This window comes from Lynx rufus, unplaced genomic scaffold, assembly GCF_022079265.1.
Source record: "Lynx rufus isolate CCGP_SWC_20201006 ecotype Redwood Valley unplaced genomic scaffold, mLynRuf1.p SCAF_24, whole genome shotgun sequence".
Lineage (NCBI taxonomy): Eukaryota > Metazoa > Chordata > Mammalia > Carnivora > Felidae > Lynx > Lynx rufus.
This window is the reverse complement of record NW_025814839.1, coordinates 14,572,531-14,590,865: the sequence shown is the minus strand read 5'-3', so window position 1 is coordinate 14,590,865 and position 18,335 is coordinate 14,572,531. Positions and strand designations below refer to the sequence as shown.

General features: G+C 48.9%; 2 protein-coding genes and 2 gene segments (V, D, J or C); all 4 read left to right on the top strand.

The window, feature by feature from the left end:
• Window positions 1-13,693, top strand: part of LOC124518351 (immunoglobulin lambda-1 light chain-like) — a 345,374-nt gene extending 331,681 nt beyond the window's left edge. Inside the window, 2 exon segments of the V gene segment in view lie at window positions 11,858-11,895; window positions 13,239-13,693. Of these exon segments, the coding sequence occupies window positions 11,858-11,895; window positions 13,239-13,558 (358 nt within the window).
• Window positions 1-18,335, top strand: part of LOC124518350 (immunoglobulin lambda-1 light chain-like) — a 677,956-nt gene that overhangs the window by 594,172 nt on the left and 65,449 nt on the right.
• LOC124518353 (immunoglobulin lambda-1 light chain-like) overlaps window positions 1-18,335 on the top strand; it is a 721,987-nt gene that overhangs the window by 670,932 nt on the left and 32,720 nt on the right. Inside the window, exons 3-4 of one of the 6 annotated variants that reach the window (XM_047088341.1) lie at window positions 15,833-15,870; window positions 17,537-18,022. The exons of the other annotated variants lie outside the window; for them this stretch is intronic. Coding sequence (XP_046944297.1) covers window positions 15,833-15,870; window positions 17,537-17,856 — 358 coding nt within the window. The 3' untranslated portion in view covers window positions 17,857-18,022. Of the gene's footprint in view, window positions 1-15,832; window positions 15,871-17,536; window positions 18,023-18,335 lie in introns of those variants that run through there. 6 annotated transcript variants of the gene reach the window in all.
• The window catches only part of LOC124518352 (immunoglobulin lambda-1 light chain-like), a 550,070-nt gene that overhangs the window by 513,732 nt on the left and 18,003 nt on the right, over window positions 1-18,335 (top strand). The window lies entirely within an intron of this gene.

Sequence of the window (18,335 nt, the reverse complement as noted above, 5' to 3'; positions counted from 1 at the left end):
TAGCTCCTCACTCCTCTCAGGAGTGACCTGAAAAGTCAAGATACTGGAAGGAAAATGCGCAGCTCCTAGCTGGCCCCTGATTCATGCGGGTCCTTCCACTTGTTGGTTTATGTGATCACCCTGCGCTGAGACCCAGGATCTTTATGCATCAGAGAAGAGCCTCCTTGCAGGGGAGGGGGCCCGGGCCTGCAGCTGAGCCCTCAGCACCATTGCCCACCCACCCTCCAAAAGAACCGAGGTTCACACTCCCTGCTCCTTTGTAAGTTTACATGTAAAGTTTTCACCAGAAGTTTGTAAAATGTTCACAGAGCTCCTGCACACATGTTGAGTGGAAGCAAATATCATATGATTGGATGCCCACTCTGTAACATTTAGAAATTTTTCAACTTTCTTTCCTCTTCTTGAACTCTGTTTTCATTCCACACCCCTTCCTGGATTTGATCTGCTTATATATTTTTATACCTGAAATACATACTGTCATACATCTCTATCCTAAAAATATGCACTAAATTTTTACATTCTAAAATTTAGTTTCATAGCCTGTGATCTTGAGTGTTAAATAGTTTTCTTCCAGTTGGCATCATAATTATTCATAGCAATATGTGAGCAACACAAAATAAACATATTAAAATTTTCATTTTTTGATTCATGGATCCATTGATAAATATGATGTTCCACTAGAATGAATCAGGGTCCTGTATCAATTCTGTCCTACCTTTCATTTTTTTTTTTTTTGAGAGAGAGAAAGAGAGAGAGAGAGAGGGAATGAGTCTTAAGGAGGATCCACACTCAGCATGGAGCCCAACACAGGGGTCCATCTCGTGACCGTGAAATAGATTATGACCTGAGCCCAAATCAAGAATCAGAAGCTTTGGGCCCCTAGGTGGCTCAGTCAGTTAAGCATCTGACTTCAGCTCAGGTCGTGATCTCATAGTTCATGAGTTTGAGCCCCACGCCGGGCTCTGTGTAGACAGCTCAGATCCTGGAGCCTACTTTAGATTCTGTGTCTCCCTCTACCTGCCCTCCCCCTCTTGCACTCTGTCTCCCTGTCTCTCTCTCTCTCTCAAAAGTAAATAAACATTTTTAAAAAATTAAAAACAAAAAAAGAAACTTTATAGTTTCAATGTTATGTTTAAGACTATGATCTATCTTGGGGCACCTGAATGGCTCAGTCTGTTAAGCATCCGACTTCAGTTCAGGTCATGATCTCCCGGTTCCTGTATTCAAGCCCCGCGTCGTCGGGCTCTGTGCTGACAGCTCAGAGCCTGGAGCCTGCTTCAGATCTGTGTCTCCCTTTCTCTCTACCCCTCCCCTGCTCATGCTCTGTCTCTCCCTCTCTCAAAAATAAGTAAACATTTTTTTTAAATTTTAAAAAAAAGAATTAGAAGCTTGACTGACTGAACCACCCAGGCATCCCCTGGCTTTCATTTTTGTATGAAGCTCAAAGAAACTTTGGTCTCATAAACAGAAGTTTTGTAATACAATTTCACTCACAGATCTGAGCTCCTTCCTAGTTATGTGCCAAAAATCATTAGTGGTTGATTGTCAAAAATTATTGTTTTCAATGATCTATCAGCTGGCGCTCTATTTCATATTCTTTTAATTTTTTTTTGAAAGCAAAGAGTTGGAAACCACCTGACTTCAAGAGGATTTGAACCAGTAGACAGTTTGATGCACCATCGGAATAGAATGAAGGGCTTATTGCCGCATCTGCTGGGAAAGGCACCTGCAAACAGCCCTGCCCTCATCTGTCAGCAACCTTGATGAAGAGAGCCACCTGGAGCTGAGCCATGGTCCTGCCCTGGGCAGCTGGCCTCTAAAGGCTGATCAACGTGAGGGCCTGAAGGCCCAGCCTCTCAGCCCACCTGGGGAAACTGGGAAAGGCCATCTCAACAGCAAAGCTCCCCTATAGCTGATTCCTCCCTCTGCCCATCCTGCCTATCCTGCTTCCCACCCAACCCTTGCACAGGGGTTGGTCCCAATCACTCTCCCTGTAAACCTCCTGCAGTCTGGCTCCATCCCAGTATCAGCTTCTAGGGGAGAGGGGACCACCTGCACAGAGGTGTCACCTAGCCATCTGTCATCCACTTTCCCAGCTTCTGGGATATGCAACAAGAAACTTGAACAGAACTTACTAAGAGATCCCTTGTGTGTCATGTAATTTAAAAGATTGGGAATAAATTGGGGGTGCCTGGGTAGCTCAGTTCAGCAGCCGACCTCAGCTCAGGTCATGTTCTCATCGTTTGTGAGTTCGAGCTGCATCGAGCTCTCTGCTGTCAGTGTGGAGTCCGCTTCGGAACTTCTGTCCCCCTCTCTCTCTCTGCCCCTCCCCAGCTCATGCTCTCTCTCTCAAAAATAAATAAATATTAACAATAATTTAAAAAAATAAAAGATTGGGGAAAAGTAAAATATCTGTAATCATCGTGCATCTTTGCATCTTTACAAATTTTTTTGAAAAACATTATTTCCTCTTCTCATGTGTTTTAAACTATATTTTTTCCTCCAAAACTTGGGACTGCCGATTTGAATCATTCAATCCAGGGAAGAGTCCCACTGTTTAACCTAATTGGCAAAAAGCCAGTCCTCACTGTCCAAGGTACTATTCAGACGTACTTCTGTTAGAAATTGGCTCTAGTTGTCAACACAAGTAAACATCTGGATGGGTATTTCGGGGAATATTGTAAAATCACTGAAAAGCAAAGGATGTGTCTGGAGAAATGGTCAAACAATAAAGTCAGGTCGATTTTATGTGATTATCTATTTTATAACAACTTTTTTAAAACAAGGTAAGTCACTAGGCTATTTGCCACTATGGAACTAGCATACACAGTGCAGTAGCTACTATGGTATATGACACGTGTAGGGTGTGTGGGCTTTTAGGAATAATGAAGTAAGAATCGAATGTAAATTACGTTAGTATTGGTAGCCATCAGGATGGAGCGCTTTGTATGAATGTAATAAAGGAGGCTGCACCACCCTCTCTAAGAATGTGCTTTGTCCCGCGAGGACCTGCCAGAAGGCTGTTCCCGGTGGAAGAGCTGAAGGAGCTGTGACTGCTACAAAGCCACCACCTGCCACGCAGGTCCTCATGAAGGGAGTGTACCCCTCCCGGGTATCAATCCAAGCCTTTGGAAAGGGCCTGGAAAACTGGGCTCTGCTATGCAAACATCAACCCACCTGGTCAGGTGAGGCTGGAACCACAGGGCTCTGGCCACGCCCACTCCAGAACCCCGCCCCCCGACTTCCTCCACACACCGCCCCCCAAAAAATGTTCCCTGGAGTATCAAACACAGCCGGCACTAGTATGAGCAGAGTAAGCCACTGTCGTTACATGTAAAATTTAAGGGAGGACCCCAAAACTCGTCATCAAAATAATATTTAATGCAATCTTTTTTCACATCGTAATGCAGAAAAATCCCGTAATAAATATAACATCAAAACTGTAAGTCAGTTCAGTATCTGCCCCCCCCCCACTCCACACTGGAGTGACTCGCTTCACTCGCCTCACCCCAGGCCGTGGTTGCAAGGGTTAGGTGGGTGTCAGGAAAGATGTTGGACTAGAGTCCGGCCTCTGCATCCTCCCGCCTGCCACCTCCACTGGAGCCTTTCCCGGGCCTCTGTCTGGCCAGCCCCTTCTGAGTTCCAGCCCTTTCTGAGGTTTAGCCTCCCTCTACTGCTGGTCTCTGCTGCCCCCTATTGGACTGTCCCCTCGGGACTGCACTCCAGGCGGCTGTATTGGGAGAGTTGGGCGTTAAAGCACTGAAAAGTTCCCAAGCTCCATCCTTCAGTTCCAGGCTGGCTCCACCTCATGTGCAAAAAAAAAAGCCTGGTCCTCTCAGGTCTCTGGCTGGTACTGGTAAGTCCCAAGACACAGTCTTTACACCAAGTCGCTGTGTGTCTTAGGAAAGAAACTCTCCCTCTCTGTGCCTCAGTTTATCAGTCGAAGGAACTAGAAGGTCCCCACCAGGGTCATGAGTCTGTGACATCTACAGAAGCAGTAGAATTCTCTTTCCATTTGCTGGAGGAAATCTGGAGTGTGGGGTGGGACTGCACCCCCAAGATCAACAAAGGAGTAGGGGTCTCCAGGGATCCTGGGGATCCCTCAGAGTGGGGCTCAGAAGCTGCAGAGCCAGACCCTGACTCCAAGAACTCTGAGAGATTCCAGAACCTCTGTCACATCCCCAGACAGATACTTTGTTACACACACACACACACACACACACACACACACACACACACCCCATGCACAACTGTGAGATGAGAAGGCCCAGCTGGCTTGAGTTTGGGGATGGGGAGGTGGTGGAGCAAGGTGCTGGAGAGACCTGGATTTAGGCAGTCTCTGGGGCTTGTGGAGTACAGAGTGGGCAGGAGACTGGTCAGCAGGAGACAGGGGCACCCTCTGACATGGGAAGCAGGACAGAAGTGATTGGACAAGGACACACCCTGACACTCCATGGGAGAAGGGCTGGGGCAGGGCACAGAGGAGCCAGGGACCCTCAGCAGGGGGTCTACCAAGGGGGACAGATGGACCTGAACTCCTCTGGCCCAGCCTGAATCCAGCCCTTGGCGTATCTCAATCCAGGAAGGAGGTGTGGGGCAGGCCTGGGTGGGTCAGAGCTGCAGCTGCACCATCTGGGAAGACCCAGCCCATCCCTCAAGCGTCCCCAGGAAACAACCAGACCCAGATTTCTGACTGCAGCCACCACAAGAGGATGTGGTTTGTGGCAGTGGCGGCCCAGAGGCTGTGGCAGGTGCAGGGGTGGGGGAAAAGAGGCACAGCTGGGGATGCTGACTTTAGGGAGAGCCCCTTCTTCCCAAGACCTGGGGCTGTCCCCCAGAGAACCACAGCTTCTGGGCCCTGGGTAGTAGGTGAGTGTCACACCCACACAGGGGTGCCAGGAGGGAACAGCTTCGGTCTGGACTCCTAGGGCACATGCCACTCCAGCCCCCATGGTACCAGGAACCCAAGGTCAGAGGCAGGCGTGGGCCTCATCCCATGGATAGGATGATCTCCTGCCAAATGTAGCAGGAAAGTTAAGGAGTGCCTGACTCAAAACATGGGACACACAACTCTTAAAGGCACCTCCCAGGAAAGTCACTTTGGCAGGCCTGGGAGGCCTCATTTAGGGCTGCTGAAACAGAAACTAGAAGCCCTGAGGGGCTGCAACCCAGATTTGAGCAGGTGTATTAAAAGACCTTGCGGCAGAAAAGGCAACTGGAAAGCAAGAGAGGCGCTGGGTGACAGGCGGGATCCTACAACCTGCTGCTTTCAATTCTCTCTTCACCGAGCAGTGAGACTTCGCCAGGCCCGGAGAGCTGATGCACAGACATCAACAAAGCATGTCCTGGAGCCGTGCAAGGGCCAGCCTTCTGTATAGAATCTGCTTGAACATCAATTTCCTCATCCTCAAATAGGTGAAATGATCTCAGCTCAGCCAGCAGCCGGCCCCGCTGTCTGCCTCAGCCTCATTGCATTGCATATTATATTCCTGGGCTTTCCAATGGCCCCCAGCCCAAAGCACCTGTGCAGTCCATCCCTCCTGCACCTCTGCCCAACAGAACCCAAACCTCACCTCCCTTGGAACCAAAGCATGAGCCTTCCAGGTGGACAAAGGGCTGCAATGCAGGGGAGGAGCTCACTCTTAGATTCTAGATCACCCTGCAGCCCACTCCCAGAACACCCTTGGTCCCAGCGTTCATCTTCTCTGGACCTTAGTTTTCTCACTTGTAATACAGGGAAATGTCCCCCAGGACATGCCAACAGTTATTCTAAAGCCCAAAGTCCGAGGATGGTGGAAAGGGAATGGACATTTGTTCAACACCTGCTACATACTGGGGCTTAGCATTCACATGATCTCATTCATCTTCATGACTGCCCTGCTACAGAGGAACTGTGTCCATTTTACAGATGAAGAAACTGAGGCTCAGAGGTGACCTAAGGCTAGGTTTCAACATTCATGAGCCTGACATTATTCCTTGAGTGAGGGATATAGAATCGCTCCCTGCAGGGCCCTTGCCTGGCTGAGAAGCTGAGATGACCAGAGGGAAACCAGCCAGGCTTGACCAACCCTGCCAAGGAAGTGTAGTGTGCAGGGACCCAGCCTGGGGGACTGGTCAGAAGAGAAGCCCTAGCCCCAGTCCCACCCCAAGGAACTCAGGCCTTGGTGATTCCTGATTCACTGGGCACTCAACTGCTTACTGTGGTCTTTTCAAGTCCCAGGGAGATGCTCCACAGACCTGGGTCACCCTTAGGAATACAGAAATAAGGCAGGTCAGGTATGCCCCACCCAGGGCCCCAGGGGCAGGAACTGTGGGCTGGCTTCAGTGGGAGGGGGTGGAGCCCAGGATCAACCACAGCCGGGCAGCTGGCAGATGTCACTCTGAGGGAGATCTCCAGGGGTAACAGCCATGGGCCCTGGAGAGGACTGGGCACTGAGTGCAGGGACCAGAGAAGGCCCAGGCAGAGGACAAGACTATGTGGGCCAGGCACACTGGGACCGCTGCTGCCAACAAGAGGGACCTGAGGCACCTGCCAGCCCCTCTCTTGGAAGTTCAAGCCAAGCTTCCACCCTGAGGGCAGATGAGGCCTGAGACAGGCCAAGTGTGCTGTGAGGCTCCTGGGGGACAGAGCCCTGGCCCCAGGCAGCTCTGTCCCCTACTGCTGCTACACCTGGCCATGGGCCAATGCAGCATCATTGAGCAGAGCCCCAGAGGGAAGGAGCCTAAGGTAAGGAGCCAAAAGATCACGGCAGGGGAGGATGTGGAATTCCCTAAGGTGGGAGCCAGGAGTGGACATCCGAAGAGGAGAGCAGCAGTGAGGGGAAGAGGGGGGAGAAGGAAGAATGGGCCAGAGAGAAGGGGCCTGGGTAGACACCGGCTGTATTTAAAGTGCTGACATCTGTCTTGCGCGGATTTTTTTTTGCATTGATTTTTTGTTTGTAATACTGTATTAAAATATTGTGTGTCTTGATGACGGAGTTTTGGGCATCCCTTAAATTTTGGACTAGTGCCGCACCTGCCTCTCCCTTGTCCTCTGGGTAGGGCAGAAAGAGGCAGGCAGGAGCAGGATGTGCCCAGCAGGCCTAATCGTTTTAGGGGCAGAAACGCCCTCTGTAGCCCCACAAGTCAGATCCTGCTGTTATCCTCATCTTGCAGAGGAAGATAGAGGTCCAAAGAGGTAAGGTGACCTTCCCAAGGTCACACAGCACATAGGCACAGTCCCAGCACTGTAAGAAGCCAGAGGACTGAACCCTGTGACCTCATCAGCATGTCCTGTGTTGAAACAAAATGGTGCAACATTCTGAAGGGGTGCTCTGCCAGGCAGTTAGAGAGGGGAGCAAGGGCTTGTCTGAGTCTCCACCAAGGATGTCCACTCTGCAACTTATTCATAAATATTCACAGGGGTCAGGCCTGGGGACCCAGAGAGGGTGGGCCTGAACCAAGGGGGTCATGTCCAGGTGTGGGGACAATCAAATTGGTCTGACAGGTGAAGAGTCACTGACACATGATGTGACCACTCCAGGCACCCGGAGCAGCTTGGGCTGAGGAGAGAGAGAGGTTGTGCAGGCACAACAGGGCACTCTGTGCTGCGTGCAGTGTCTTAATGTGCTGCGCCCTTGATCTTGGAGTCCAGAAGAGTTGTTGAGGGATTTAGGTAGCAGACCGTCACAGTCGGATTCATGTTTGGAAAAACGGCTCCAGATAGGAGATCGATGTGAGGCCAGATTAAGGACCCAGGAGAAACAACGGCCAAAGCCTGCATCTTGGGGATGGGGAGGAAGGATCAGGTACCAAGACCACCTATGAAATTAGCAAGTGAATTTAAAGTGACTGTACCAGAGGTTGACCGGGAGGAATGGGCACTCTCATGGACTGTCTATAGAAGTCCAAAATGTACAACCATTTTAACAATATGCAGCAAGTCATTTTTTAAGTATATTTATTTAAATTGTGCAATTCCACTTCTATGAATTCATGGTGGGGGAGAGATGAAAATAATCCAAGATATAACAAAAGGTTTATAAACAAGAATGACTAGCTCAACATTACTAATGGTGGGAGAAAACTGGAAATAATCTAAATATCCAGCAGAAAGGGTGTGGTCAAATACAGTATAGAACATCAATCATAAGGAATCTTCAAACCCTCAAAACTATGTGTGGGTTTTTAAAGTATGTGTACATTTTCAAAAGCCTGCCCGAAATAATAGAAAAATGTCAATGGTGTGTCTCTGGCTGATGGGACTTCCCCTAATTTAAAACTTTGCTTTCTAATTTTCTATACTTTTGAAAATGTTCACAGGAAGATATATTTGGTTTTTATCTTCTAAAATATTTTTTTAAATTTATTTTTTTGGGAGAGCACAAGCTTCTAAAATAATTTTTTTAATTTATTTTTTTGGGAGGGGCAGAGAGAGGGGGACAGAGGATCTGAAGCAGGCTCTGCACTGACAGACTGACAGCAGCGAGCCTGATGTGGGGCTCAAACTTTTGAACCGGGAGATCATGACCTGAGCCAAAGTCAGTCAACCAACTGAGCTACCCAGGTGCCCCTAAAATAATTCGTTTAAGTTCATTTCTTTTTGAGAGAGACAGACAGAGTGCGAGTGGGAAAGGGGCAGAGAGAGAGGGAGACACAGAATCTGAAGCAGGCTCCAGACTCTGAGTCAGCACAGAGCCTGACATGGGGCTCGAACTCACAAACCACAAGATCATGACCTGAGCCAAAGTTGGATGCCCAACCAACTGAGCCACTCAGGTGCCCCTAAAATAATTTTTAATACAAGAGTAATGTGTACTTGTTGTAAAAAAAAATAAAAATAAAAATAAAAATGATTAACCACAGAAGTATATAAAGAAAAAATCCAATGTTTCTGCTTACCATCCCCACACATCTTACCCTAAAACCCATTCTCCAGAGACAGCCACTGTCAGGTTGGTCAGTACATTTCCAATGCTTCTCCTATGTGTATATGTCCCTGAAAACACACACACACACACACACACACACACACACACACACACACACAAACACCTAGTTGGTATTGGGATTTTTTTTTTTTAATGAAACCATACCCTGGAATAAGCTTTTTAAACAATGTGTTACTGATATTTTCTATCTCAATTTGGATAGATCTCCCATGTTCTTGTAATGGCTTTGTAAAACCTCAGAGTTTGGACGAACCAGATTGTATTTAATTATCCCCTTATTAATGGACATTTAGGTTGTTTCCATTTAAAAATATAAATCACAAGTGATGCCGCAATGGAAATCCTCACATATGTGCGCATGTGTTATGTGTGCTTGTATAAAGTGCACTTAAGTATCTACTATGGATAAATGGCTCAAAGTGGAATTGCTCGATCAGAGAGAATGTGTTTGGGGAATGTTCCTAGGCAATGCCCAAATGTCCTTCTGAAAGGTTCCAGCTTATATTCACTGCAGTGAATGATAGTGCCCTTTCCTCTACATCCTTGACAATAATGTGATATTGTTGATCTTTTTTTTTTTTTTTTTGCTCATCCAATGAATATAAGTGAGCCTATGTTTGTTGTTTAATTGGTTATTTGATCATTGGTAAAACTTGTTTTCCTTTCATTTTTTTATTGTCTGATTTTATTTCTACTGTGAATTTATTTACCAGTTGTAATTTTGCCTGTTTCTCCATTCAGTTGGTTGTATTTTCTTAGGGATCTATAGAAACCCTTCATATATTTGGGATATTAACTCATTGTTAAGTCCATAGTTGTAAATATTGTTCCCTGGTGTGTTTTATGCCTTTTGTTGATGGGGTCTTTCACCATAAAGCTGTTTTTAATTTTTATGTGTCAGATAAGTTTAATTTTTTCTTTATGGCTTCTGTGATCTGTGAGACCACATGTGGGAGAAGGCCATCCATGTCTAACTCATGTCCATGACCCTTCTGTAGAATGCCAAAATTACCCATCTCTGATACTGCCCCACACTAATCATCTCTTCTTGTAAGTTTCTTCTAAGTGTGCATTAAGGAAAAATGAAAACACCAAAATAGGGAGACAGAGGAATAAGAGTACCTCCTTGTTCCCATCAACCAGGTCCCAATATATCAATTCCCTGATGATGCTGACACAACAACAAAATAATTGCAAACAAATTCCAGATATCATACCTTTTTCTCAGTAATGATTTCATCTGTGTACCAGAAGATAAATGCCTAAACAGAAACTAAAGTAGCATGATCAAACCCATGTAGAAACTGTAAATCCTTAACAATGAAAATACTTATCAATGAAGACCTCAAACTTGTCACAAGTGAATGCATGGAATTATATTGTTGATGATATTGCTATTTGGGGGTATTTCCTTTTCTCTTTCTGAGTATTGAAAATCATTTGACACTGTAATTGCGGGGGCCGGGTGTCCTCAGGACTGTTGGGTCTGTAAGAATCCCCCATCACTCTACTTTTCCTTGCAAAGAAGGGACTAAGGGGCTGAGCGGCTGGTGCTGGGACTCTCCCATAGTGGGGATGCTGCCACAGCCTCCCAGAGTTGTATCTGAGCCATCCTCTCTGTTTCCTCATCCTGCCAAGGGCTTCTGGCATCAGATCCTTCAGGAGGTCCAGTTTGTATGACGTCAGAATCACCTCCCTGGACAGTGGGCTACTTTGCATCAAAGGACCCACATCAAGTGAACCTTTTTAGGTAGGATTAGCTGCGTTGATGTTCAAAGACTCCGTCCATCAGATGGAAAGGGTGCATCACAGCAGTATTTCATTTCTGTCCTCCTTCTCCTGGGGGGGCTGCCACGTACCCATGTGGGGAGTGCCTTTCATGTGCAGGGAAAAGAAGAAATGTGCACTGTTCCCTGCTCTTCCCCACTTCACAGGATGATGACCTGCTCCTTCCACCCTCCCCTGCTGATTCATTTTTATTTGGCGACCTGGTACATGCTGGGATTCAATGGATCAGATTTTGGGAATGTACCAGTGTTGTCCACACTGCATGATGGCTTCATGTCTGCCCATATGGACATTCGTCCACTGGGAGTCTATTCAGGTGGCTCCTGGGTACACTCACATGACCCCAGGAGATCTCAACAGCTCCAGCTTTCTGAGGGAAAACATATTCTATTTCATCTTGTGCATACCTGCCCAGGCCTGAAATTCATCACTGATGCCAGTTTCATTGCGTGGGAGGTGGCAGTTAAGACTCTTTAAGAGAAGCATAGCAGCAGTCACATACCAGACCCTCCCCAACATGAGCCCAGATTGGGGCTTGGCTGGAGCTGCTCCCAAGGTCACCTGGACACAGGCTGGCATGTCTTACAGGACCAGGCCACACATCACTTACAACAGTCCCAAACTAGCACATCCCCTGGGATAATAAGACAGAGCCCTCTGAAGTTATGTCTCGGGACATAGTTAGTTGCCAATGTCCATACAGAGTCCAACTCTTTCTCCCTGCAAAGGATCCTTTGGGAGGGAGGGTACTCCCTCCACTCTCACCTCACATCTCCCCAGGGTATTACAATGTTTGAACATACAGAAAAGAGATGTCCTGTTCATTTCCATGGAAAATAACTCACAATGACACAAAAGCCTTCCACAAAATCACTCCAATATCCAAGAGATAGTGGTAGAAACAGCAAATCAGATACCAACTTCCATTGGAAGAATTGATTTCAAGGATCCTATTGCTGTACACATGGGGACATTGGTGCTATTCTCTGATATGGGTGTGGGACATGTGGCTCCTCTGTTGAGCAGACACCAGCCTGAAGCAGTACCCTCACTTCCTCCATCACAGCTGCACGTGGGGGGCTGGGGTTGGGGCAGGGCCTCCCATGGACGGGGTTTTTGTATGAGCCTGTATCACAGTGTTGGGTGTTCGGCGGAGGTACCCATCTGAGCGTCCTAGGTGAGTCTCATCTTCTCCCTGCTCCCCTGCTCTTCCAGACATCTGGGCATTTTTTGACTGTTTTTTTTTTCTCTGTGTATCTTATGTATAAGTCTGGGTTACTCTTTCACCCGGCACCTCAGCCCCTAGGACTCTGCTCTCCTCCCTTCCCTGTACTGACTGTCGTGCTTGCTTCTTTGTTCATCATAACCCCGCACCTCCTACCTGAGGCACAGGGAATGGTGGAATGACCTAAAATCTAAAATCTGTCTGCCGGGGTCATCCTGGGACCCCCATGTGCTCTGTCTGTCCTCTCCTGTCTGGTCTTGTGTCGGACCTTTTTTATATCTGGGAGTTACTAACAGTCCCCATAGAAAATGGAAGAAAGAACAGGGAGCATTGAGGGGGTGACCATGTGGAGAATTTGCAGGGACACGGCACCCTCAGGGCCAAGGCTGGGGACACATGGGTCAGACGTTTAAAACAGGGCCCTGGAACTGTGCGACTCAGGATCTGGGGTGGTCAATGGTGTACCAGTGGAGCAGCTAACCCCACCCCCAGGCCTCATGGGGTTGCAAGGCAGAACCCTGAGGTGTCCTGAAAACTCAAGGAAACCAGCAAGAGGGAGGACAGTGGGGAGAAGAGAAGGTGCCAGGGAAAGGGTCATGGAATGAAAGGATGTGAGAACTGGATGAACACTTGAGTCCTTGCAGGAAATACTTCATACCCCAAAGAGAGGCGGAATCTATGGAATGAAGGCTCTAGTGATATGACTGATTTGCAGGACATGGAGGGCAAGGCTGCAGAAGACAATGGAATGAGAGAGACACAAGAGACACAGGCACACACTCTATTATCAGCAAGGATCCTACCCAATCAGGGACAGCCCAGGAGAGACACATCTGGGTAAAAACAGATCTCTTAGGACAAAGACTTTCACTTCCCCAGCACAGAAGTGTCAGATCAGAATGGTATACAGGATGATTCAATGGAGGTCAGAGAGCTCACATCATAATCCTGACCATAGAGGGACAAACATAGAGGCCAGACAGTCACTGTCAGTATGTCACAGGAGGCAGGGGCAGGACAGTGAGAGTTCAATGTCTCTGTGGGAGGACAGGTGCCAGGAGAGTCTCAGGATGGGTGGTGACAGAAATTCAACTCAAAGACTCCCAGCACAGGTGGGGAGATTTTTGAGGAACACCTTAACCCACCCCCACCTTTGACATGGACCCGTGGACACAGACTGTGCACTAGGGGCCTGATTGGATGTTCAAGAACCTATTCCCACATGAAGACTAAGGTCAAGTGACCCCATGGTGGATGCTGAACCTCTGACCTCTTTTCTCTCCCCCACCCCACAGGTCAGCCCAAGTCAGCCCCCTCGGTCACACTCTTCCCACCCTCCAATGAGGAGCTCAGCGCAAACAAGGCCACCCTGGTGTGCCTCATCAGTGACTTCTACCCCAGCGGCTTGACGGTGGCCTGGAAGGCAGATGGCACCCCCATCACCCAGGGCGTGGAGACCACCAAGCCCTCCAAACAGAGCAACAACAAGTACGCGGCCAGCAGCTACCTGAGCCTGTCACCGAACCAGTGGAAATCTCGCAGCAGATTCACCTGCCAGGTCACACATGAGGGGAGCACCGTGGAGAAAAATGTGGTCCCCGCAGAGTGCTCTTAGGTCAAGGGACCCCCACCTACCCCAGGGGGTGTGCAGCCATTGGACCTACAGGAAGGATTCCCCTTGCACCAGGATCATCCCAGCCCTTCTCCCTTCAATCAATGCTCAATAAAATGTCCTTTATTCAATCAGAAATTGTGTTCTCTGGTCATTTGGGTTTAACATTTTGTGTCCTGAACTCAACCAACTTTAGGCGGAAACATCATTCTTTTGGCTTCATGAGAAAGGAGCCCATAGAAGATGTCCTCATGTTTTTTGAAAGGTAGTCTTAGTATCAGTCGAGATTGTGAGAGAATATTCTTCAACAGGAGATACAAACAGCAAAAACAAGAAAAACCATCCTCCACAATGTCTGTATACTTTCCTACTTGTATGAACCATGTCCACTGCCAGTCATACCTGCTCTCACTGATCGTGGGTCTCCATGACTTCTAAGATCATTCCTGAGCTTCACCCTGTACCTGTGCCACACTGTCTACAACTACCCCCTCTTATGATGTCCACTGTTCTCTCCTTATAGACCCCCACTCAACACCATGTTTTCCCTGGTTTCCTACCCCATGTGGACATTCCCCATCATACCAGCCTAGAGCTTCCTCTGTTCCTTATGAGAACTCCTGTTCCTAACTCCCCAGGAAAAATGACCTGTTCTCCCTTCCACAGACTCCCTGTCATACTTACTACAGGACCCTCTGCCTGTACACTGGTCACTCACACCCACACTGCCACTGCTGGCACCTCCACACAACAGTGTCTCTTGGTTCCCTCTGGCATCCAAGGTCTCTGAGAGATAGACTCCAGCTATGCTCTCTAGGTTCTCTCTAAGGCCAGGCCAACCCATGAGACCACCACTTGTGCTTAGGTGACATGCCTGGGACCTCTATGTTATAAATCAAGGCTCAGATTCTGGCAATGGTCTGCTGACAGATTTCTCAACTGGCTCTTCTACTTAGGACCTCAGTGTGGGATCTGAGCCATAACACACACAAGCATACACACAGGTACCAATGAACAGAAACATACATGCACACACATAATGATCACAGAGCCATTGGTTCATTTATAAAACTGCCATGGTGGGCATCTCTATGGAAGGCTCATGACGAGCTGGGTGAGGAGGTGTTGCACGGAGTCCAGGATGGGATGTGAACAAAGAAAACTCAGTCCCTGCCGAAGATACCAATGCCAGCCAGTAACAATAGAAGGCTCCAGAGATTCTGGTCAAAGCTGCAGTGAGAAAAGCAACCTCATGGGCTAGTGGGAGGGAGTTAAGAGATAAAACAAGAGCAAATCACAGAAGACAGCAGGAGTCCTGGCTTAGCGTGCATGTGTGTCACAGAAAGAATGCCAGACCTGTGTGTACCCTATGTGAGCTCTGCAGGTGACATCTCCAGGCCAAGATGCAGACCCAGGCCCTGGGTGTCAGAGACATCACAGAGTGATGGTCCGGTGCAGGGATACAGTATGTGTCCTGTGTGGTGGGGTCACCCTGTGCTAGTGATACTCCTCTATGTGGGTAATGTGTGATTCTCAGTCAGTTCAAGAGACCAGCACAGACTCCAACACATCAGCTCAGGGTGAAATTGTTGGACCCAGTGCCTGCCTCCCCAAGCACGATGGATCTACCAGATCTATCCAGCTTCCATTCAGCCCACAAACCCCTAAAGCATGACAGCTGCTCTCATGGGGCTCAGGAGAGGGACTAAACAGTGACCACACTACCTTTCAGAAGAACCAGCCAAAGGCAGAGATTCGGGAGCTCAGGACCTTATAGAAGGATCTAAGTATTGGGGGGAACCATGATTCTCCTCTCAACACTTTGCATTCCTCACCCCAAACCTCCACGGTTTCCTGTTCTGAGGATGTGGTGGCATATCCAGGACCCTCCCCACAAGTCCAAAGTCTGCAAAGGGCTCTCAGCTCCATCACCTCTGTGCTGAAACAGCCTGCTCACCCTTTCTACAATGACATCCTGACACAGACTAAGGAAAGAACACAGCACCTTCCTAAGGATGGCATTGGCTGGGAATTCTGATGCCATATCTAGAGGAGGTCTCTCAACTCCTCCCCATGACTGAGGATGGATGGAATCTGAACCCTCCATGGAACTGAAATTCCAGGTCCCCAGGGGTCACCCCCATCACCCACCCATCTGCCTGACCAGCACCCGTGACAAGGAGGCTGGGCTTTGGGCCTCCTGTGCAGCTGCAGGTGGGCCTGGGTCAGCGGTGGAGGGACTGACAGAGGGTTTGTGTTCGAGGCTATGTCACAGTGTCATATTTTCGGTGGAGGGACCCATCTGACCGTCCTCGGTGAGTCTTCCCCCTTTCCCTCCTCTTTCAGATCCACTGTACAATTTCGGGCTATTGTGCTTTCTCTTATGAGCTGAGCTTAATCTGAAGGTCTATGGGGTCTGTAAGTTTTGCCTCCTTTGTCTGCCCCTCATCCCCTCCACTGGTCCCATCTTGTCAGATATCAGGTCAGGGCTACAGGGGACCATCCCCATGAAGCCTTCCTGATCTAGACCTGAACTAATGCCTCACTATGGCTCCAGATCTCTCCCCACATGAATCTTCTCCTCTGGACTCGGGGATGGTCAACTCCCCATTCAGGGCCTCTGGGTTCCAAGAGTCCAAGGAGAATTGGGCGGAGGTGTGGGGTGGTTCAGGCTGCCAGAGAGGCTGTGGGATGAGAGAAGGATTCTGGGGATGGCTCAGGCACTGGGTTCCAACCTCAGAGAGCCCCAGGAAGAGGACTTCCTGAAGCGTAGTGAGGAGAGCCTTGTCTGGGAACTTGGGAGACATGGAGGAGGAAGTGGGACAAGAGGGTCAAGGATTAAGGGAGGATTTCAGAGGAGAAGGGGGCTGTTAGTGCTGGGACCTTCCATTTCCACAGAGACATTCAGGACACCAATATCAGGACAAGTCTTAGGACTGTGTCCTGAGGTCAGGACGTTCAGCAGCAGGAGTACATCCCTTCATTGCCCACCATGGAGGGAAAGCGCCTTGAGCAGATACACAGGGTCGGAGTTCCTTGATAGGAACAGGTGACAGGGACAGTGACTGCCAGGCTTTCAGAAATGCTAAGACAGTCAGACCTCCTAGAATAAATTTACAATACAGGGAGACTCCTCAGAACAGACATAGCCTAGCCTCAGAAACGAAAATTCACCTTACCTTCAAACCCTCAATCTATAGAACTCCTTGGAATCCAGCCCCAGGGAATCCACTTTTTAATTTTTTTTTTAAATTTATTCATTTTTGAGAGACAGGGAGAGGCAGACGGTGAGCCGGGGAGGGCAGAGAGAGAAGAAGACATAGAATCCCAAGCAGGCTCCAGACTCTAAGCTATTAGCACAGCTGACAGCACAAGGCAGGGCTTGAATTCACAAACCATGATATCATGGCCTGAGCCCAACTCAAACGTTTAACCAACAGAGCCATGAAGGTGCCCCAGAAACTTCCATTTCTTACCCACCAAGCATCATTAGGCAGGGTCCATGTTGGGAGGTGGGCAAAGCTGCAATGATGGTGTGAGGGGTTCTGGGGGCAGGAAATCTACTTTTCAAAGGGTAACACAGCACTGCAAACAGGAAAGACCAGCTATAGTATAACCGGGTAGGGGACTTGGGGTATATGGCAGTGACACAAACTTCCAGAACAGACAGATTCACAAGGGAATGCAGGTCTCAGGGCCAGTGCCAGCCACTCCCAGGGGAGGACTGTGTGGATTAGGAGGACATGAGATCCAGAGAGTGTCTGGGGCCATGGAAGGACTCAGACACTACAGAATCTGGCAGTCAGATCCATTCCAACAGGTGAGTAACCCTACCCACAGCTGACCTGACATCAGGGAGCTGAGGCCACATGAGGCCCAAGCCATGGACATGACAGAGCTGTTCCTCACATCAAGACTGAGGTAGGAACTTCAGCCATGGACACCTGATCTCTGACTTACAGCCTCTCCCCCTTCCGACAGGTCAGCCCAAGGCGGCCCCCTCGGTCACACTCTTCCCGCCCTCCAATGAGGAGCTCAGTGCCAACAAGGCCACCCTGGTGTGCCTCATCAGTGACTTCTACCCCAGCGGTTTGACGGTAGCCTGGAAGGAAGATGGCACCCCCGTCACCCAGGGCGTGGAAACCACCAAGCCCTCCAAACAGAGCAACAACAAGTACGCGGCCAGCAGCTACCTGAGCCTGTCACCGAACCAGTGGAAATCTCGCGGCAGATTCACCTGCCAGGTCACGCACGAGGGGAGCACCGTGGAGAAGAGTGTGGTCCCTGCAGAGTGTTCTTAGGTCCCCGAGACTGTCAGGGATGGAGGCCTTCCTCACCCAGATACACCTTCCCCAGCTCACCATGTACCCCTGAGAGCCAACTCCTGGATCAGCTCAGACCAGGAAGGTCACACACCCTCCCGGTTTCTATTTGTGCTCAATAAAGAACTTATTGTTTATCATTCAACATTTCTGATGTGAATTCTCTGTCTGGTTATGTCTGAGTTAACGGCTTAGTAATTAAGAGAAGGGACAGTTATGACACGTGATTCTATCTAACCGCCATCCACCCAACTAACCCTAAAAGGACTCCATTGACTCTCTATCCCCCTGGGTGTGACCCAGAGTAGAAAATAGTCCTGCCATACCAGCCCCCCGGGATGCAGTCTTTGCCACCTGGAAAGGGAGAAAAACTGAGTGAGAAGGACCAGGGGTCCCCGTAGGGTGTCAGGGAGGAACAAGGAGGGTCCCAGGAGCCAGCAGTGGGTAGAAGCAACAAT